Source organism: Mytilus californianus, unplaced genomic scaffold (assembly GCF_021869535.1).
Source record: "Mytilus californianus isolate M0D057914Y unplaced genomic scaffold, xbMytCali1.0.p SCAF_2, whole genome shotgun sequence".
In the NCBI taxonomy this organism is placed as follows: Eukaryota; Metazoa; Mollusca; class Bivalvia; order Mytilida; family Mytilidae; genus Mytilus; species Mytilus californianus.
The window spans coordinates 72,040,363-72,063,853 of record NW_026262668.1 but is presented as its reverse complement, the minus strand read 5'-3'; the positions used below and the strand labels follow the sequence as shown (position 1 = coordinate 72,063,853).

Sequence of the window (23,491 nt, the reverse complement as noted above, 5' to 3'; positions counted from 1 at the left end):
GTTTTTGGCTTATATCTCAAAAACTAAAGCTTTTAGAGCAAATCTGACATGGGGTAAAATTGTTCAGTTGGTCAAGATCTATCAGCTCTGAAATTTTCAGACAAATCAAACAACCCATTGTTGGGTTGCTGCCACCGAATTGGTAGTTTTAACAAAATTTTGCAGTTTTTATACGACCGCAAAAAAATTTTTGTGGTCGTATATTGGTATGACGTTGGCGTCGTTGTCGTCGTCGTCGTCGTCGTCGTCGTCCGGCGTCGTCGTCCGAATACACATTAGTTTTCGCACTCTAACTTTAGTTTAAGTGAATGGATCTCATTGAAATTTTACCATAAGGTTCAATACCACAAAAGGAAGGTGGGGATTGATTTTGGGGGTTATGGTACTAACAGTTAAGGAATTAGGGGCCAAAAGGGGCCAAAAATAAGCATTTTTGTAACTTCCAGACATAACTTGTGTGTAAGTGTATGGATCTCTCTGACATTGTACCACAAGGTTCCATATCACAAAGGGAATGCTGGGATTGATTTTGGGGGTAATTGTCTCCAAATTTTAGGAATTAGGGGCCAAAAAGGGGCAAAAAACAAGCATTTTTCTAGTTTCATGACAATAACTTGTTTGTAAGTGTATGGATCTTTATGAAATTGTACTACAAGGTTCCATATCACAAAGGGAATACTGGGATTGATTTTTGGGGTAATTTCCTCCAAATATTAGGAATTAGGGGCCAAAAAGGGGCAAAAAACAAGCATTTTTCTAGTTTCATGACAATAACTTGTTTGTAAGTGTATGGATCTTTATGAAATTGTACTACAAGGTTCCATATCACAAAGGGAAGGCTGGGATTGATTTTGGGGGTTTTCCCTCAAAATTTTAGTAATTAGGGGCCATAAAAGGGCAAGAAAAACATGCATTTTTCTAGTTTCAGGACAATAACTTGTGTGTAAGTGTATGGATCTTTATGAAATTGTACTGCAAGGTTCCATATCACAAAGGGAAAGCTGGAATTGAGTTTGGGGGTAATTGCCCTAAACGTTTAGGAATTTGGGGCCAAAAAGGGGCCAAAAAACAAGCATTTTTCTAGTTTCCAGACAATAACTTGTGTTCAAGTGTATGAATCTCTCTGAAATTGTACTGCAAGGTACCATACCACAAAGGGAAAGCTGGGATTGAGTTTGGGGGCGATGAATCATAAGGGGGTTCAAAAAATTGGGGGGGGGATTTTTTTTTTCCTTTTTTTTCTTTAACATTTTCCATTTTAAATTGGTTATTTCTGATTTATATATAAAAGCAAATAATAATGATATGGTTTGAATAGGCATACATGTGAACCTCCCGACGGGAGTACAATAATCCCGTTTTCAGGGGTCTCCTCCCGACCTCCCGTTGAAAAAATCCTGTGTATGAAATTTTTCATGAATGAAAAATTTCTGCCCAACATAACATCTCAGGCATCTGGTGTAACTGACATTACCTGAAGTTATATTTTACCTGTAAATCAATTAACATGCATAATTATATGGCTTCACTTGTGAGCTTGGGTGTCAAACATACTGGTAAGCAACGATTTTTACCTCAGGCTAACTGCCGTTGTGTAACAAAAACTGTGTATTTATTGGGTTACTTCCCTTGATTTATCCTGTTTTAAGTTACTTTCCTTTTAATAATGAAAATTTTTAAAAGAATATAAATAAAATATAAATTGAACAAATAATCATAAAAGGATGGTTATTAAATGATTTTAAATGTCTTAGGACAAATAAAAAAATAATAATTTGAAAATTATTTGAGGATTCTATACTTCCTTTTAAGGCTTAAATTGAAATTTATATAATAACTATGACCCTACCTTTACAGATTGAATGAATTTCTGAGTTTGCAAATAAAAACTATTTGCAAGAGAAAAAAAAAATAAAAATAAAAACTATTTGCAGACAGCTTAACAAATGTTCTGGTTGCAATGATTGTTTTTGTCGAGCCTGCGACTTTTGTCACAGAAAGCTCGACATAGGGATAGTGATCCTCCGGCGGCGGCGGCGTTAGCTCACTTCTTAAAAGCTTTATATTTTAGAAGGTGGAAGGTCTGGATGCTTCATACTTTGTATATGGATGCCTCATGTTACGAAGTTTCTGTCCAATGTCCTTGACCTCATTTTCATGGTTCAGTGACTACTTGAAAAAAAAGTTAAGATTTTTTGTAATGTTAAATTCTCTCTTATTATAAGTAATAGGATAACTATATTTGGTATGTGCGTACCTTGCAAGGTCCTCATGCCCGTCAGACAGTTTTCACTTGACCTCGACCTCATTTCATGGATCAGTGAACAAGGTTAAGTTTTGGTGGTCAAGTCCATATCTCAGATACTATAAGCAATAGGTCTAGTATATTCGGTGTATGGAAGGACTGTAAGGTGTACATGTCCAACTGGCAGGTGTCATCTGACCTTGACCTCATTTTCATGGTTCAGTGGTTATAGATAAGGTTTTGTGTTTTGGTCTGTTTTTCTTATACTGTATGCAATAGGTCTACTATATTTGGTGTATGGAATGATTGTAAGGTGTACATGTCTAGCTGGCAGGTGTCATCTGACCTTGACCTCATTTTCATGGTTCAGTGGTCAAAGTTAAGTTTTTGAGTTTTGGTCTTTTTTTCTAATACTATATGCAATAGTTCAACTATATTTGGTGTATGGAAATATTTTATGATCTATTTGTCAGTCACGCAGGTTTTTTTTTTACCTTGACCTCATTTTCAAGGTTCATTGCTCAGTGTTAAGTTTTTGTGTTTTGGTCTGTTTTTCTTAAACTATAAGCAATAGGTCAACTATATTTGTTGTATGGAAGAATTGTTAGCTGTACATGCCTGCCTAGCATGGTTCATCTGACCTTGACCTCATTTTCATGGTTCATTGGTCAATGTTTATTTTACTTGGTTAATGTTAAGTTTATGTGACAGTTGTAATAAAGCTTTATATTTAGGACTATCAACATAATATCAATGATTAGTAAAGAAGGCGAGACATTTCAGCGTGTGCACTCTTGTATAGAATATGAAGTAAAAAATTTAAAGAACATACTGGAAAAAAACAATGTTAAATTGAACATGTAGAATATAAAGATGGAGAAACTTTATAAGTACAAGGGTACTATAAACATAATAAATTGGATGGAAAGTTGAAGAAAACACACTTTAAAAGACCATTTTTACAGCACACGGTTACATTTACAACAAAATTAATGTCGATTAAAAACCTCCTGATCTGAGTCCTAATCTCCTGACCAAAATTTCCCAATCTCCTGATCTGAGTTTCACAGTCCATCACATGTATGAATAGGTAAATTGAAAATTTTTAAGTTCTTAGACCACTTTCATTCTGTGTCAGAAACCTATGCTGTGTCAAATATTTAATTACAATCCAAATTCAGTGCTGTATCAAGCTTGAATGTTGTGTCCATACTTGCCCCAACTGTTCAGGGTTCGACCTCTGCGGTCGTATCAAGCTGCGCCCCAGCGGAGCATTTTATTTGTTATTATTTTGAATATTATTATAGATATATATAAACTGTAAGCAGCAATAATGTTCAGCAAAGTAAAATCTACAAAAAAGTTAATATGACCATAATTGTCAATTGACCCCTTAAGGAGTAATTGCCCTTTAAAGACAATTTTACACAATTTGTTCATCAAGTTTGCTAACATTTAAAAATCTTCTACTCTGAAACTACTGGGCCAATTACCTTCAAACTTTAACTAAATGTTCCTTAGGGTATCTTGTTTATAAATTGTATCCGAAGTTTGTATCCATCGACAAACATGGCCGCCATGGCTAAAAATAGAACATAAGGATCAAATGCAGTTTTTAGCTTATATCTCATAACTAAATCTTTTAGAGCAAATGTGACATGGGATCAACTTGTTCAGTTGGTCAAGATCTATCAGCTCTGAAATTTTCAGACGAATCAAACAACCCATTGTTGGGTTGCTGCCACCGAATTGGTAGTTTTAACAAAATTTTGCAGTTTTTTGTTATTATTTTGAATATTATTATAGATATCTATAAACTGTAAGCAGCAATAATGTTCAGCAAAGTAAGATCTACAAAAAAGTTAATATGACCAAAATTGTCAACTGACCCCTTAAGGAGTTATTGCCCTTTAAAGACAATTTTACACAATTTGTTCATCAAGTTTTCTAACATTTAAAAATCTTCTCCTCTAAAATGCAGGTGAGCGATTCAGGCTCTTGAGAGCCTCTTGTTCATAGTCCCAGTCACTGTACTTACATTTATCTCGTGTAAAATATTCACTTAACCAATATTAGGGATAGATGGTTTTTCAAGGTGACAGAGAACAATAAATATCTTAATCAACTTTATTCATAAAAAGACTATGATGTAAAAGCAAATTCACAACAGGACATTTAAGATTTTTGTATTTATCTGCAAGCTTTGGAAATTCATATGGTTATAATACATGTAATATTTTCTTATATTGACTGAAAATGCATCTGGTTTGCAATATTAAGTAATAAAAGAAAGCGCAACATTCAAGATATTTTGTAATGTTACCATCATTTTCAATATGATGCAGATAAGTCAGTAAAAACTGATTTCACCTTCCAGGAAATTACTCAATTGCAACATGATTTTTTGCTTATATTCTAATTACAGGAAAACTTGTGATCCTCAGATTTGAGGTACTTATGTTTACATTGTTTTTTGTTGCTAGATGATGATAATCCACCAGTGTCATTTGTCAAATTTTCACCCAATGGAAAGTACATTTTAGCAGCAACATTAGACAAGTAAGTAAAACCATTATAGGAAAGACACGCAGCTTTCCTAGCACAGTAAAAGAACACTTGTTTTTGGGCAATCCTAAAATCAGTCTTTCGTTATTTTTTATTGTAAGGATATATTAAAGGATGGTCATCATGATACACTTTATTTTTGTAAATTTTGTATTATATGAAATTTGTATCACAGTTAGTTGTAATTAAATGAGGATATCCAAATAGCGTACACGATTGCAGATATATTTATCTCAATGCAGTTTATGTAGAAAAGGTTTCTTTATTTTTGTACTTTGATGATTTTCTAAAGCTTTCCATGTGCCAAAACTGGATAAGTTCATATTTCTGTTGATATTTAGAGTCTGAAATAAACTGTTGAATGATATATCTTATTTTGTTTGCAGCACATTAAAATTATGGGACTACAGCAAAGGAAAGGTAAGTTAATTCATTAGCTTTTGGTTGAAAAGTGAGACCATATTATTTTCAAGGTTTATTATAGGAACAAATTTGTGTTTGAAGACTAATTATTGGTCTTGTCGGTGATTTCATTGTAGACGAAATCACTGATCCAAGGCTTGGGCATGCTGTTTAAAGTTTGTGATTATGCCATTGGTACATCTTATTTCCATGTTGATTATTTGGCTACAACCCACAAGTGATGGTCAATTTACTTGAAACTTTTGCATAGTTCGATCACTTTGATTCAAAAATGTCTTTTGAATGGTAAAAATTCTGAAATTAACATTAAATGAATCACAGAAATAAAGAGTTTTTCTTTTTTTTTTTCGTCATGGGATTTCACATGTTGAGAAATTGACAGGAGGGGGGATTTGGGAAATTCTAAATTTCAAAATTTCGAAAAGGGGATAATGTCTATGAAATGTAGACATGATAAAAGAGATCCTGACCTTTTTTTTACAAAAATCTTCTCTGAAACTACTGGGACAAATAACACCAAACTTGGCCTAAATCAACCTTAGAGTATCTAGTTTAAAAAATATATCCGATGACCCCGCCCATCAACCAAGATGGTCTCCATGGCTAAAAATAGAACATGGGGGTAAAATGCAGTTTTTGGCTTATATCTCTAAAACTAAAGCATTTAGAGCAAATCTGACATGGGGGTAAAAATGTTCATCAGGTCAAGATCTATCTGCCCTGAAATTTTCAGATGCATCAGACAACCCTTTGTTGGGTTGCTGCCCCTGAATTGGTTATAAGGAAATTTTGCAGTTTTTAACTGGATTTTCGAAGGAAAAAATCGGTTATTGATTTGGGGATGTACGGCGGGCAGGAGGCTGCCAAACTGTCTGTTCATTAACATGAAAACGCATTGATGAAATCTTTTCAAATTTAGATATGTTGTTTCCTGTGACTAAATGAAGGTCAAGTTCAGCTTTTCTAGTTGTTGAGTTATAGCCCTTTTCCAGTAGCCAAAAGTGATACTTATTATGTGATTGAGTTATTTCCCTTTGAACAGAAATGGTTTATTATTTATACAAAGTTTGATAACACTTACATATAAGTTGTATAGATTTTTAAAAGACATTGTATTAATGATAAATGACATTTTGGATTTTTCTTTTCTTTGGTAAATTGTTTGAAGAATTTTGTGGTAGGTTTGTTTGTTATTCTGTATTAACTAATTTTCTAAATGCTATATATATATATATATATATTTTAATGAAGTGAACTCCTTTAAAAACTAAGCTTATATTGTCTATCAATAAACATATATTTAGATTTCTGATTTTGGGTCCAGTTTTCAAGTTGGTCCAAATCGGGGTCCAAAATTAAACTGTGTTTGATTTCAACATAAATTGAATATATATAGGTTTCTTTGAAATGCTGAATCTAAATCTGTATTTATTTTCATTATTAATTAGATAATACCACATTGAGGTCCAAAGGGTCTTAAATTAAAATTTTGTTTAATTTCATCAAAAATTGAATTCTTGGGGTTGTTTGATATGCTGATTCTAACAATGTTAAGTGGTTAAATCATATCAAATTTGATTGATTATAAATTGAAAATAGATATAACATCATATCTAATTTTAGCGAACTATTTTTTAGTGGTTAAATTATATCTAATTTTAGAGAACTATTTGTATATCATTTATTCAGTTTGAGTTATTAAGTCTCCCAAACGAAGTTTGGGAAGACTTATTGTTTTTGCTCAGTTCTTATTATTATTATTATTCTTCTTCTTCTTCCGCCGCTTTTAAATTTGAACTTGTCCGCACCCGTTCTCCAAAACCGCTTGTCAGATTAACTTAGGGTTTCACAATATGTTAGACTAGCATGTCTAGTGGTGCAATCAGGGTTTTGTTTGTGCAATGGGGTTTATAAAGGGGTACTTTGAGGGGCAAAAAGAAAAGAGGGTTTTACTATAGAACCCTATGGGATTTTATTTTTTAAAATTTTCAAATGATTATTAATTGAAAACCGTTTGTGATAGACACAATCTTTTAAATTGAAAATGTTCTAAATGATAAAGCCCATTAAATGAAATACAGGGTTAGTCCCCAGGGGTCAGCCCCACCCCCTGCCATTTAAGAAAGTTCTAATACCTTGTAAGTGGTCAAGATCCCCACCCCTAAACCATATATATTCTGGTTTGTCATGCTAAGATGGTTTCAACGATATACAGGGTTAGTCCCCAGGGGTCATCCCAACCCCCTGCCATTTGAGAAAGTTCTAATATCTTGTAAATGGTCGAGATCCCCACCCCTAAACCATATATATTCTGGTTTGTCATGATAAAGCACATCAAATGTAATACAGGGTTAGTCCCCAGGGGTCACCCCCACCCCATGCCATTTAAGAAAGTTCTAATATCTTGTAAGTGGTCAAGATCCCCACCCCTAAACCATATATATTCTGGTTTGTCATGCTAAGATGATTTGAATGATATACAGGGTTAGTCCCCAGGGGTCATCCCGACCCCCTGCCATTTGAGAAAGTTCTAATATCTTGTAAATGGTCGAGATCCCCACCCCTAAACCATTTATATTCTGGTTTGTCATGATAAAGCACATCAAATGAAATACAGGGTTAGTCCCCAGGGGTCACCCCCACCCCTTGCCATTTAAGAAAGTTCTAATATCTTGTAAATGGTTGAGATCCCCACCCCTAAACCATATATATTCTGGTTTGTCATGCTAAGATGGTTTGAATGATATACAGGGTTAGTCCCCAGGGGTCATCCTGACCCCCTGCCATTTGAGAAAGTTCTAATATCTTTGTAAACAGTCGAGATCCCCACCCCTAAACCATTTATATTCTGGTTTGTCATGATAAAGCACATCAAATGAAATACAGGGTTAGTCCCCAGGGGTCGCCCCACCCATTTAAGAAAGTTCTAATATCTTGTAAATGGTTGAGATCCCCACCCCTAAACCATATATATTCTGGTTTGTCATGCTAAGATGGTTTGAATGATATACAGGGTTAGTCCCCAGGGGTCATCCCGACCCCCTGCCATTTGAGAAAGTTCTAATATCTTGTAAATGGTCGAGATCCCCACCCCTAAACCATATATATTCTGGTTTGTCATGATAAAGCACATCAAATGATATACAGGGTTAGTCCCCAGGGATCACCCCCACCCCCTGCCATTTAAGAAATTTCTAATATCTTGTAAGTGGTCAAGATCCCCACCCCTAAACCATATATATTCTGGTTTGTCATGCCAAGATGATTTGAATGATATACAAGGTTAGTCCCCAGGCATCACTAATGAATATAACTTTACTGGACCAAACCAATTTTCACTGGACGTTGCCCAATATCAGGCGACCCTGGGAATTACGAATTATGGGAGCTTCGTTTGGGAGACTTCGTAACAGCATCCTGTTACAATCATTTCTTGTTTCCCTTTGAACAGAAAATTAATAATAATATGGATAAAATTAAACTGTGTTTCATTTCAACATAAATTAAATATATATAGGGTTTTTTCAAATGCTGAATCTAAACCTGTATTTAGATATTGGATTTTTGGGCCCAGTTTTCAAGTTGATCCAAATCAGGGTCCAAAATTAAACTTTGTTTGATTCAACAAAATTTGAATTTATTGGGTTCTTTGAAATGCTGAATCTAACCATGTATTTAGAGATTTTGGATTTTGGGCTCCTTTATCAAATTGGTCCACATTGAGTCCAAAGGGTCCTAAATTAAACTTTTGTTTGATTTCATCAAAAATTGAATTCTTGGGGTTCTTTGATATGCTGATTCTAACAATGTACTTAGATTTTGGATATTGGACCATAATAAGTAAATGTCCGATTTCAAATTTTTCAGTTCTTTGACCACATTCATTTTGTGTCACAAACCTATGCTGTGTCAAATATTTAATCACAATCCAAATTCAGAGCTGTTTTAAGCTTAAATGTAGTGTCCATACTTGCTCAACTGTTCAGCGTTCGACCTCTGCAGGAAATCCGTTTTGCTGTCACTCTGATAGCCTCTTAATGGATATTATCTTGAATATTATAATAGATAAAGATAAACTGTAAACAACAAAATTGTTCATCAAAGTAAGATCTACAAATAAGTCAATATGACCAAAATTGTCAATTGACCCCATAAGGAGTTATTGCCCTTTAAAGTCAATTTTTCAAATTTTTTCGTAAATTTCTGTAATCTTTTAGAAAAATCTTCTCCTGAAACTACTGGGCCAAATTAAACCAAACTTGCCTAAATCATCCTTAGGGTATGTAGTTTAAAAAATGTATCTGAGGACCCTGCCCATCAATCAAGATGGCCACCGTGGCTAAAAATAGAACATGGGGGGTAAAATGCAGTTCGGGTTATATCTCTGAAACTAAAGCATTTAGAGCAAATCTGACATGGGGCAAAAATGTTCATCAGGTCAAGATCTATCTGCCCTTAAATATTCAGACGCATCAGACAACCCATTGTTGGGTTACTGCCTCTGAATTGGTAATTTTAAGAAAACAGCAAAAATGTTCAGCAAAGTAAGCTCTACAAATAAATCAACATGATCAAAATTGTCAATTAACCCCTTCAGGAGTTATTACCCTTTAAAGTAAATTTTTCACAATTTTTCGTAAATTTTTGTAATCTTTTACAAAAATCTTCTCCACTTAATCTACTGGGCCAAATAGAATTAAACTAAGCCACAATTTTCAATAGGGTATCTTGATTGAAAAATGTATCCGATGACCTTATCATCCAACCAACATGGCCACTATGGCTATAAATAGGACATAGGGGTTTACTATAGAAGTCTATGGGAAAATTGTAAAAAAACAATTTCATTTTCAAATGGTCACAACTTGAAAACTAATTTAAATAATGGATAAGGGGTCTTCAGTAACTATTGTAAGACTACAATGGGATGACCTGCTTTAAATTTAACTACTGGGCCGAATTAAACCATACTTGGCCTCAATCATTATTAGGGTATCTAATACTATTTATTATGATTTTAACCTTATTTTACATGATTTCCAAAACCACAGTAGATACAGGTGAGCGACACAGGCTCTTAAGAGCCTCTAGTTTGCCTTCTACATAGAACAATATATTTATTAGAAAAGGGACTGTTATACAAAAGTTATTTACTGATGGTATGTTATTCAAATGTATTTGTTATCTCTTTTCAGTGTTTGAAAACATATTCTGGTCATAAAAATGAGAAATACTGTATATTTGCAAACTTTTCTGTAACAGGAGGAAAGGTATGTTTTTTCTGGTTTTAGCTTATAAATAGCACCATTATAAATCATGTAAACAAGGTTTTATGTAATATGTCTCCCACTCACCTATGAAAATTATTTGTGTTCTGTCTGCATAGCTGCGAATACTTTTTTTGGTGTAGTCACACTTACTATAATCAATAGAACCCCTTATGGTAGCACTAGTCTGGATTTTCCTGCTGCAACCAACAGATTAATTTCTCAAAAACTATGTAATGGCTTTTTAAAATCCATAACTCGTTTTTGTCGAGCCTGCGACTTTTGTCGCAGAAAGCTCGACATAGGGATAGTGATCCGGTGGCGGCGTTAGCTTACTTCTTAAAAGCTTTATATTTTCCAAGGTGGAAGACCTGGATGCTTCATACTTTGTATATAGATGCCTTATGTTATGAAGTTTCCATCTGTCATATGTCCTTGACCTCATTTTCATGGTTCAGTAACTACTTGAAAAAAAAGGGAAGATTTTTTGTAATGTTAATTTCTCTCTTATTATGAGTATTAGGATAACTATATTTAATATGTGCGTACCTTGCAAGGTCCTCATGCCCGTCAGACAGTTTTCATCTGACCTCAACCTCATTTCATGGATCAGTGAACAAGGTTAAGTTTTCGTGGTCAAGTCCATATAGGTGTAAGACCACCATTGATTTTCCCCTATTAGTCTTTGTTAAATTTGCACTTTTCAAAAAATTGTGCAGAATTTATCTTTGTTTCAAATAAAGAAATACTTGGCATGAGTAAAGTTTTATCCTGTCCAGTACTATAGAAAAAATTTCACATAACATTTCATTGCATATAAGAAAATAACCATCACTGGAAGTTAACCAATCAAATTTTCCCCCTTTTTTAACCTGTGTACAAGCTTTAGTAACCATGTAACCTCAAGTTTCCAAAATATTCTATAGAAACCCCAAATAAAGAAATAATGGTGCTTTGAAATACCCAAGATATATGTTTATGACTCAGAAATGTTTTACTGCAATGAAATGTAGGATCAATTACCTACAACTGTCAAATTCAAGGGAATATTTTTTTTCGACCTATTTTCGTATGCAACCGGATGTGACGTACTATGATTTGGTGGTATTACACCTAAAGAAGACTTTTTTGTTGAATAAACTGAATGTGACTTTTTTCCTTTGTAATACTGGTTATTTCAAGCATTCCTGTCAAGTTTTGTCATAATCAGTTCAATAGTTTGAGAAAAATCTAGTATAATGTAAGACGACATCTACAGCGATTCGAGCAAAATTTCTTCGAAAAATTCAAACCAAGCCGCATCATGATAGAATATAGTGTGGACCAATAAATGATCAAATATTTATCTCATCTGCCTACAAACAGTTGAATATGATACAAAAGATGACTTTAGGATGATAAATACTACTAATGGACCTCTTATTCTTCCTTATAAAGTCTCTTTTGGTCCATTTATACCTCTCATTTCCTCAAAATTTCTACTTTTTAGGCCAATAAATAAAAATTTTGGGGTAACTTTCACTCATTTATGATAGGAATGTTATTATAAATGATTAATTGAAGTATTCAAGCTGCTTGAACTATCCGTATAAAAGTTTACTGTCTCCAAGGAGGTTTCAATAAGTCCTTGCGTAAAACTTAAATTTACGCCGCGTTCCAGAGAGGGACATAAAAAACTTCTCTTTTGGTGAATAATTTGTTGTTACTGCTTTAAAAATAATTTCATTTACTTAAAACTATATATTTATTAAAGTATTTCTTAGGAAAAATTTTCTAGTATAGCAGAATATCAGAAATAAGGAGAAAAAGCTCCCCAAGACTCTAAGTATGGCTTGTTCTGTCAACTAATATTCATGGTAAAGTCCTATTTCAAGGAAATTTTCTCGTAAAATGTATTTTGGAGACTCAATCCACTCAGAATATTTCATTATTTGTAATATTTCACTTAAATAGCAAGAAATTTTAACACATGAGAGTACTCAAAGGTGCATGTACAGCTTCCCATATTAGGTGTAATACCACCATTGATTTTCCCCTATTAGTCTTTGTTAAATTTGCACTTTTCAAAAAATTGTGCAGAATTTATCTTTGTTTCAAATAAAGAAATACTTGGCATGAGTAAAGTTTTATCCTGTCCAGTACTATAGAAAAAATTTCACATAACATTTCATTGCATATAAGAAAATAACCATCACTGGAAGTTAACCAATCAAATTTTCCCCCTTTTTTAACCTGTGTACAAGCTTTAGTAACCATGTAACCTCAAGTTTCCAAAATATTCTATAGAAACCCCAAATAAAGAAATAATGGTGCTTTGAAATACCCAAGATATATGTTTATGACTCAGAAATGTTTTACTGCAATGAAATGTAGGATCAATTACCTACAACTGTCAAATTCAAGGGAATATTTTTTTTCGACCTATTTTCGTATGCAACCGGATGTGACGTACTATGATTTGGTGGTATTACACCTATATCAGATACTATAAGCAATAGGTCTTCTATATTTGGTGTATGGAATGATTGTAAGGTGTACATGTCCAACTGGCAGGTGTCATCTGACCTTGACCTCATTTTCATGGTTCAGTGGTTAGAGATAAATTTTTGTGTTTTGGTTTTTTTTTCTAATAACATATGCAATAGGTCAATTATATTTGGTGTATGGAAATATTTTACATTGTTCATGTCAGTCTGGCAGGTTTTATTTGACCGTGACCTCATTTTCATGGTTCATTGCTCAGTGTTTAGTTTTGCGTTTTGGTCTGCTTTTCTTAAACTATAACCAATAGGTCAACTATATTTGTTGTATGGAATGATTGTAAGGTATATATGTCTGTCTGGCAGGTATCATCTGACCTTGACCTCATTTTCATGGTTCATTGGTCAATGTTAAGTTTTCATGGTTAAGTTTTTCTTAGATACTATAAGCAATAGGTCAACTATATTTAATGCAAAGATTGATTGTAAGGTGTACATGTCTGTCTGGGATGGTTCATCTGACCTTGACCTTATCTTCATGGTTCATTGGTCAATGTTTAGTTTTCCTGTTTAAGTCTGTTTCTTAGAAACTATAGGCAATAGATCAACTATATTTGGTGTATTGAATGATTGTAAGGTGTGCATGTATTTCCTGTTTGGTTTATCTGATCTTGACCTCATTTTCTTGGATCATGTTAAGTTTATGTGATACTTTTAGTAAAGCTTTATATTTAGGACTATCAACATAAAATCAATGGTCAGTAAAGAAGGCGAGACATTTTTCAGCGTGTGCACTCTTGTCAAGCTTAAATATTACTCTTTCTTAATCTGTAGATAAAGGTTCTTATATTATCAATTAGAAACATATGACTCATTAACTGCCAAGATAGTGCTCTACCAACTCAGATGAAAATAAGACATTCAGATCATATGGTATCAAAAATTTGGTTTTCATTCCTTTAATTGACCAAACAAGCTACAAAATTGTGTCTCAGATTTTTTATATGTGTCTGCAGTTAGAAGATATACTGTTTAAACTTATTGGTCCAGACCCCATTTCATCCGTCATCTTTGGAGACCTATAAATTCCCTCAGAAACAAATTTTCCAAAAATCCCCTTTAATCACATATAACAAAGCCAAGCTGAAGGGGATATCCATACAGTTCCAATATTTAATTTTTATAATAATTTTCATGAAAAATCACCTCAAACCTGAATATCCCTGTTTAAAACCCCATATAAATGCAACACAAATAAAAAAATATTCCACTGGGAACTTACCAGGTATGTTCTGAAACCATTGTTTTATCAATAGAACCTCACAGTTTGTGTCATTAATTTGGCAGGTGTTTTTTGAAAATAGGCTGTCCCACATGATTTTTGAGGTGTAGGAAATTTAAATTGAAAAATATCACTATAAACATTTCTTTTATTGTCAATATTATTTATTACTTATATTTTGAAAGTAAAAAAAGCAGCTTTTTACTCTCTTGATTATAACTAAAAAGATTTGTTTGGTATATGTTAATGAGACAGCAAGCCAATGACACAGAATATAAAAGACACCAGAAGAACACTACAGAAGTCAGAAATAAGATTTCAGTTTTATCCTGTCTGGATATTTGAAGAGTTGACTCCCTAACATCATAAATGAAAATTTGCTTTATTCTTAAAATGGATTAAATAGTTATACATGTTTTAATTGAGTAAGGGTTGTTCCAAAACTTCTTGTGATGGGGGGGATTGGTGGGAGGCAATCAAAATAATGGATTGTGGATGGTTGCATTTTCCTTCGAATTTTTTAAGAATTATAAGTAAAATGAAAATTTTATAATTCTGGAACAGCCCTTATGTCGATATTTGAACAATTGAATATAAACAGCATATTTATCTCAAGTCCATATATAAACAGGAAGATATTCCCTTACTTGTTTATACCTGAGGAAAACACTTTCTTTTGTGTACTTCTATTTTAATTTTCATGTTTTATGACTATTTTAGTGGATAGTATCTGGTTCAGAGGACAATACAGTATTTATATGGAATTTACAGACAAAAGAAATTGTACAGAAATTGCAGGGCCACACAGGTACTTTTTTTTACATTTTTGACTGCTGGTTTGATGGCAACTCTTTGAAAATTGCACATTAGAGTATAAGAAAGGTTATATTTAGGAAATATGTGTTATATCATATCTACTTATTTGGTGCAATATAGCCCATTTCCATTTTTTAGCTCACCTGACCTGAAAGGTCAAGTGAGCTTTTCTCATCACTTTGCGTCCGTCGTCCGTCGTCCTGCGTCCGTCGTCCGTCGTCCGTAAACTTTTACAAAAATCTTCTCCTCTGAAACTACTGGGCCAAATTTAACCAAACTTGGCCACAATCATCATTGGGGTATCTAGTTTTAAAAATGTGTGGCGTGACCTGGTCAACCAACCAAGATGGCTGCCACGGCTAAAAATAGAACATAGGGGTAAAATGCAGTTTTTAGCTTATAACTCAAAAACCAAAGCATTAAGAGCAAATCTGACATGGGGTAAAATTGTTCATCAGGTCAAGATCTATCTGCCCTGAAATTTTCAGATGAATCGGACCACCCGTTATTGGGTTGCTGCCCCTGAATTGGTAATTTTAAGGAAATTTTGCTGTTTTTGGTTATTATCTTGAATATTATTATAGATAGAGATAAACTGTAAATAGCAATAATGTTCAGCAAAGTAAGATTTACAAATAAGTCAATATAACCGAAATGGTCAGTTGACCCCTTTAGGAGTAATTGCCCTTTATAGTCAATTTTTAACCATTTTTCGTAAATCTTAGTTATCTTTTACAAAAATCTTCTCCTCTGAAACAACTGGGCCAAACTAAACCAAACTTGGCCACAATCATCATTGGGGTATCTAGTTTAAAAAATGTGTGGCGTGACCCGGCCAACCAACCAAGATGGCGGCCACAGCTAAAAATAATACATAGGGGTAAAATGCAGTTTTTGGCTTATAACTCAAAAACCAAAGCATTTAGAGCAAATCTGACATGAGGTAAAATTGTTTATCAGGTCAAGATCTATCTGCCCTGAAATTTTCAGATGAATAGAACAACCTGTTGTTGGGTTGCTGCCCCTGAATTGGTAATTTTAAGGTAATTTTGCTGTTTTTGGTTATTATCTTGAATATTATTATAGATAGAGATAAACTGTAAACAGCAATAATGTTCAGCAAAGTAAGATTAACAAATAAGTCAACATGACTGAAATGGTCAGTTGACCCCTTTAGGAGTTATTGCCCTTCATAGTCAATTTTTAACAGTTTTTCGTAAATCTTAGTAATCTTTTACAAAAATCTTCTCCTCTGAAACTACGTGGCCAAATTAAACCAAACTTGGCCACAATCATCATTTGGTTATCTAGTTTTAAAAATGTGTGGCGTGACCTGGTCAACCAACCAAGATGGCCGCCACGGCTAAAAATAGAACATAGGGGTAAAATTCAGTTTTTGGCTTTTGACTCAAAAACCAAAGCATTTAAAGCAAATCTGACATGAAGTAAAATTGTTTATCAGGTCAAGATCTATCTGCCCTGAAATTTTCAGATGAATCGGACAACCCGTTGTTGGGTTGCTGCCCCTGAATTGGTAATTTTAAGGTAATTTTGCTGTTTTTGGTTATTATCTTGAATATTATTATAGATAGAGATAAACTGTAAAAAACAATAAATGTCGGCAAAGTAAGATCTACAAATAAGTCAACATGACCGAAATTGTCAGTTGACCCCTTTAGGAGTTATTGCCCTTTATAGTCAATTTTTAACCATTTTTTCATAAATCTTAGTAATCTTTTACAAAAATCTTCTCCTCTGAAACTACTGGGCCAAGTTAATTATAGATAGAGATAATTGTAAGCAGGAAAAATGTTCAGTAAATTAAGATGTACAAACACATCACCATCACCAAAACACAATTTTGTCATGAATCCATCTGCGTCCTTTATTTAATATTCACATAGACCAAGGTGAGCGACACAGGCTCTTTAGAGCCTCTAGTTTAGGCTAAATGACATAAATGGTTTTTATGAAATTTCCATTTTTAACAACATTTCAAAGTTTTCTATACCAGACATATTATTCAGTAGAGTATAACAAAATAAGTCTTCTTACTGTCAGGGAAAATATCCTCAAAATCATCATTGGAACACTTGCCATAATGTGGTACAAACATTTTGTTAATATAAGTGTTGGATTCAACTATGTTTTAATGCACACTAAACCTCTTTCTTGTATTACTATCATTTACAATTCCAATTTATTTATTTATTTTCAAAAACATGAAAGTGACAAGACTTGTGCTGTAAAAATGTATAATAGGAAAGTTAATATTGCACTACTTTATTTATATTTTTTTCTTATTAAAAAAATGTGCTTATAAATTTTGAATAAGTAATTTCATTTTGAATTTTTTGTACTTTCAGATGTGGTATTGTGTTGTGCCTGTCATCCCACAGAGAACATTATTGCATCAGCAGCTTTAGAAAATGACAAAACAATAAAATTGTGGAAAAGTGATGTGTAGCAAAGATCTGTCAGATTATTATTTATTATTTTATATGTCTTGTCAAGGCAATGTTTTTATAAAACCATGAAATGCAATCATGAGATCATTACAGTTAGTCATAATGTTGTTTGTTCTTTGATTGAATGTCAGTTGTACAGGATTTTACGTAAGAATGAGAAATTAACACAATTCACCATTTGGCCCGCCATTCTTAGAACACTCAATTTTATAATTTCTGATGTAACCATTGATTTTGTATTTCAGTTGAAATGCAGCTAAAATTTATCATGGTAGTATTTTTGTGTCTGTTTAGAAAAATTTGTTAATAACATAGATTTTATACACTAGAATATCTTAACTTGAATTGAATGAGTATGTTTCTCAGGTTAAAACAGACAGAAAATTCTTAGACATGTGTAAGAAATGTAAATGGTGTAATAAATGCTCATTATAAAAGTTGACTTATAATTCAGTGTTATTATATATATATATTGTATGCAGGATTATTATTTTGAAGGCGGTATCTTATCCCTTCACATAGGACTATCATTTTAGTAGATTCATTTACCGGTGGTAGGCAATATTTTTGCCTTGAAAATCAAAATATGTTTCCCTGTATAACAAGCTATGATGTTGTTTTATTTCTAGAATTGAACAATTTTCAAGATTTTAATGAAAAGGCATTTATATGCAATCCTTTTGCAAAACACCTTGCAATTTTTCTGAACAAATTAGAATGTTTGATCAAAAGATGTAGAAAGGCAGGATAAACGTTACCATAAAAATCATAGTGGTTAGAAAAGGCAACAAATTCTTTTTAAAAAAAAACTTGCAGAAATAGCCTATCTATAAAATACATTTTTTTACTTGGAGCACGTAATTCATACAATGTCATACATTGAAACTGTATTTTTATACCCCAAGGAACAAAGGGGGAACAAAGTTCTGTAGGGTATAATGTTTTTGACCCATCCATCTGGTCTGTCTGTTCGTCTGTCAGTCCCTCAGTCCTGTTCTTGTCATCGCAACTCCTCTGAAATCATATAACAGAATTTCATGAAACTTTGTAGATAATTAGGACATACTACATGTATGTTGATGTGCATATCGACAGGAAATTGTGATGCAATTTTTTTTCCAGGAGTTGTGCCCCTTTGAAGTTAAGAATTTTGGCCTATATATACTACTGCAACAGTTTGCCATTGCAACTCCTCTAAATCAACACAACAGAATTTGTAAATTTGAAATTTTGTAAATAATTGGGACATAATATGTAAATGTGCATATCCACAATAAATCTTTATCAGTTGACTTTTAAGACGCAAAAAATTTTGCGGTCGTATATTGGTATCACGTTGTCAGCGTCGTCCGAAGACATTAGGTTTCCAGACAATAACTTTAGTAGATATAAATAGAAATCTATGAAATTTAAACAAAAGGTTTATAACCACAAAAGGAAGGTTGGGATTGATTTTGGGGGTTATAGTCCTAACAGTTTAGGAATTCGGGGCCAAAAAGGGGCCCAAATAAGCATTTTTCTAGTTTCCAGACAATAACTTGTGGAGCGGTGTATGGATCTCGCTGAAATTATACCACAAGTTTCCATACCACAAAGGGATGGTTAGGATTGGCTTTGGATGGTTATGGCTCAAACCATTTAGGAATTGGGGGCAAAAAAGGGGGAAAAACAAGGGTTTCCTGGTTAATGGACAATTAAAAAAAAGTACAATATTATGTTTGGATTACCTCCCTTACACTGCTTTTAAATTATGTATTAACAAAGGTTGTATTGTCTTGAGGTGATTAGCTGTCAATTTATTTTTATACGACCGCAAAAAATATTTGCGGTCGTATATTGGTATGACGTTGGCGTCGTCGTCGTCCAAAGACACATTGGTTTTCGCACTCTAACTTTAGTTTAAGGGAATGGATCTCTATGAAATTTTACCATAAGGTTCAATACCACAAAAGGAAGGTTGGGATTGATTTTGGGGGTTATGGTACCAACAGTTAAGGAATTAGGGGCCAAAAATAAGCATTTTTGTAACTTCCAGACATAACTTGTGTGTTAGTGTATGGATCTCTCTGACATTGTACCACAAGGTTCCATATCACACAGGGAATGCTGGGATTGATTTTGGGGGTAATTGCCTCAAAATATTAGGAATTAGGGGCAAAAAACAAGCATTTTTCTAGTTTCATGACAATAACTTGTGTGTAAGTGTATGGATCTTTCTGAAATTGTACTACAAGGTTCCATATCACAAAGGGAAAGCTGGAATTGAGTTTGGGGGTAATTGCCCAAAATGTTTAGGAATAAGGGGCCAAAAAGGGGACAAAAATAAGCATTTTTCTAGTTTCCAGACAATAACTTGTGTTCAAGTGTATGGATCTCTCTGAAATTGTACTGCAAGGTACCATACCACAAAGGGAAGGCTGGGATTGATTTTGGGGGGATATTGCCTCAAATTTTAGGAATTAGGGGCCATTTTAAGTTGGTTATTTCTGTTTTATATTTAAAAGCAAATAATAATGATATGGTAGGAGATACACACCAAACAGGATGTGTAAATTATTATATAATAAGTATTGTGCAATAGCAAGAAATTTTCAATTGCACAGTATTGCACTATAGCAAGAAATCTTCAGTTGCACAGTATTGCGCAATAGCAAGAAATCTTCAATTGCACAGTATTGTGCAATAGCAAGAAATATCCAATAGCACAATATTGCGCAATAGCAAGAAATTGTCAAATGTACAGTATTGCGCAATAGCAAGAAATATTCAATTGCACAGTATTGTGCAAAAGAAGATACTTTGTATAAATTTCTTATTTCTTTACCAATTTCAATGGGGTTTTATTCTTGAATTCTTGGGGTTCTTTAATATGCTGATTCTAACCGTGTATTAAGTTTTTGGATTTTGGGCCCCGTTTTTAAATTGGTCCACATTGAGGTCCAAAGGGTCCAAAATTAAACTTTGTTTGATTTCATCAAAAATTGAATTATTGGGGTTCTTTGATATGCCGAATCTAACCGTGTATTTAGATTTATAATTTTTGGTTCCGTTTTCAAATTGGTCTACATTAAGGTCCAAAGGGTCCAAAATTAAACTTAGTTTGATTTTAACAAAAATTGAATTCTTAGGGTTCTTTGATACATGTATTTAGATTTTTGATTATGGGCCCAGTTTTCAAGTTGGTCCAAATCGGGGTCCAAAATTAAACTTTGTTTGATTTCAACAAAAATTGAACATATGGGGTTCTTTGATATGCTGAATCTAACCATGTATTTAGATTTTTGATTTTTGGGCCCCATTATCAACTTTGTCCACATTGAGGTCAAAAGGGTCCATAATTAAACTTTGTTTGATTTCATCAAAAATTGAATTCTTGGAGTTCTTTGATATGCTGAATCTAACCATGTATTTAGATTTTGGATATTGGACCATAATAGGTGAATGTCCAATTTAAAATTTTTAAGTTCTTAGACCACATTCATTCTGTGTCAGAAACCTATGCTGTGTCAAATATTTAATCACAATCCAAATTCAGAGCTGTATCAAGCTTGAATGTTGTGTCCATACTTGCCCCAACTGTTTAGGGTTCGACCTCTGCGGTCGTATCAAGCTGCGCCCTGCGGAGCATTTTATTAAAAGTTACTATTTAAAAATGCTGATTAAGGAATATTAATGTTAGCCATGATTATGTATGTCATTTTCTATTTTAAGACTTTTATGATGTATTTAAATGGGTAAATATGGTTGCAAACTCCATTGGAAATTTGAATTGAGATTATGATCATATCTTGATGGAAAGAATTTTTATGCCCCCTCCAAAGCGGAGGGAGCATTAAGTTTAACCCTTATCCGTACGTCCTAAATTGGTTTCCGTTCTCTAACTTAAGTTTGCCTCAACCAAATGTTATCAAACTTATACACAATGCTTATTACCACAAAACACAGATCAAGTTTGAATTTTGGTGGCGTCACTTTAACTGTTCTAGAGTTATGCCCCTTTATAAATGGAATAATTGCAAAATTTTTCATTTCCGTTCTCTAACTTAAGTTTGCCTCAACCAAATGTTATGAAACATATACACAATGCTTATTACCACAATACACAGATCAAGTTTAAATTTTGGTGGGGTCACTTATACTGTTCTAGAGTTCTAAAAATATCAATGATGTCATTGTTCAAGTAATTTTTATACGCCCATTTACGGGACGTATTATGGTATACGGCTGACCGTCCGTCCGTCTGTCTGTCGTCAACATGTCGGACATTAATTCAAAAATGCTTTAACCAATATGCATGAAACTTTGGTGAATTGTTTATATCTATTGACGTGAGCTCCCTTTCGTTTTTTATAAATTTCAGATTTACCATTTCCGAGTTTTGGGGTTTTATTCATTAAAAAAGGGAGGATTTTCAAGTTTTCGGACAATAACTCTAAAACAATTTCACCAATTTGCATGAAACTTTTGTGAATTGTTCATATCTATTGATGTGAGCTCCCTTTCGTTTTATATAAATTTCGGATTTACGGTTTCCAAGTTTTGGGGTTTTATTCATTAAAAAAGGGGGGATTTTCAAGTTTACGGACAATAACTCAAAAACAATTTCACCAATTTGCATGAATCTTTTGTGAATTGTTCATATCTATTGATGTGAGCTCCCTTTCGTTTTATATAAATTTCAGATTTACCGTTTCCAAGTTTTGGGGTTTTATTCATTAAAAAAGGGGAGATTTTCCAGTTTTCAGACAATTACTTAAAAACAATTTCACCAATTTGCAAGAAACTTTGGTGAATTGTTTATTTCTATTGACATGAGCTCCCTTTTGATTTTTATAAATTTCAGAATATATATTTATGGGGTTTTATTCATTACAAAAAGGGGGATTTTCCAGTTTTCGGACAATAACTCTTTTATGAAACTTTGGTAAATTGTTTATATCTATTTTAAGCTCACCTGACCTGAAAGGTCAAGTGAGCTTTTCTCATCACTTTGCGTCCGTTGTCCATAAACTTTTACAAAAATCTTCTCCTCTGAAACTACTGGGCCAAATGCACCCAAACTTAAACACAATCATCAATCAAGTATCTAGTTTAAAAAATGTGTCCGATGACCCCGCAAACCAACCAAGATGGCCGCCATGGCTAAAAATAGAACATAGGGGTAAAATGTAGATTTTGGCTTATATCTCTGAAACCAAAGCATTTAGAGTAAATCTGACATAGGGTAAAACTGATTATCAGGTCAAGATCTATCTGCCCTGAAATTTTCAGACAAATCTGACAGCCTGTTGTTGGGTTGCTGCCCCTGAATTGGTAATTTTAAGGAAATTTTGCAGTTTTTGGTTATTATCTTGAATATTATTATAGATAGAGATAAACTGTAAACAGCAATAATGTTCAGCAAAGTAAGATCTACAAATAAGTTGTCACAACCAAAATTGTCAGTCGACCCCTTTAGGAGTTATTGCCCTTAATAGTCAATTTTTAACAATTTTTTTAAAATTTTTGTAATCTTTTACAAAAATCTTCTTCTCTGAAACTACTGAGACAAATTTAACCATACTTGGCCATTATCATTATTAGGGTATCTAGTTTAAAAAATTTGTCCGATGACCCCGCCTTCCAATCATCATGGCCGACTTGGTTAAAGATAGAACATAGGGGTAAAATGCAGTTTTTGGTTTATATCTCTGAAACTAAAGCATTTAGAGCAAATCTGACAGGTGGCAAAAATGTTCATCAGATTTAGATTTATCTGCCCTGAAATTTTCAGACGAAACCGACAACCCGTTGTTGGGTTGCTGCCCCTGAGTTATTAATTTTACAAAAATTTTGCAGTTTTTAGCTCACCTGACCTGAAAGGTCAAGTGAGCTTTTCTCATCACTTTGCGTCCGTCGTCCGTCGTCCGTAAACTTTTACAAAAATCTTCTCCTCTGAAACTACT

At 33.5% G+C, this 23,491-nt stretch overlaps 1 protein-coding gene across 4 annotated transcripts in view; it reads left to right on the top strand.

Moving 5' to 3' along the window:
* Positions 1-17,983, top strand: part of LOC127728113 (WD repeat-containing protein 5) — a 57,947-nt gene extending 39,964 nt beyond the window's left edge. For all 4 annotated transcript variants that reach the window (XM_052235346.1, XM_052235344.1, XM_052235345.1 and 1 more), the window contains exons 10-14: positions 4,729-4,804; positions 5,197-5,230; positions 10,429-10,503; positions 14,983-15,070; positions 17,445-17,983. In XM_052235346.1, coding sequence (XP_052091306.1) covers positions 4,729-4,804; positions 5,197-5,230; positions 10,429-10,503; positions 14,983-15,070; positions 17,445-17,545 — 374 coding nt within the window. In that variant the 3' untranslated portion in view covers positions 17,546-17,983. The remainder of the gene's footprint in view (positions 1-4,728; positions 4,805-5,196; positions 5,231-10,428; positions 10,504-14,982; positions 15,071-17,444) is intronic.
* Positions 17,984-23,491: the final 5,508 nt, after the last annotated feature.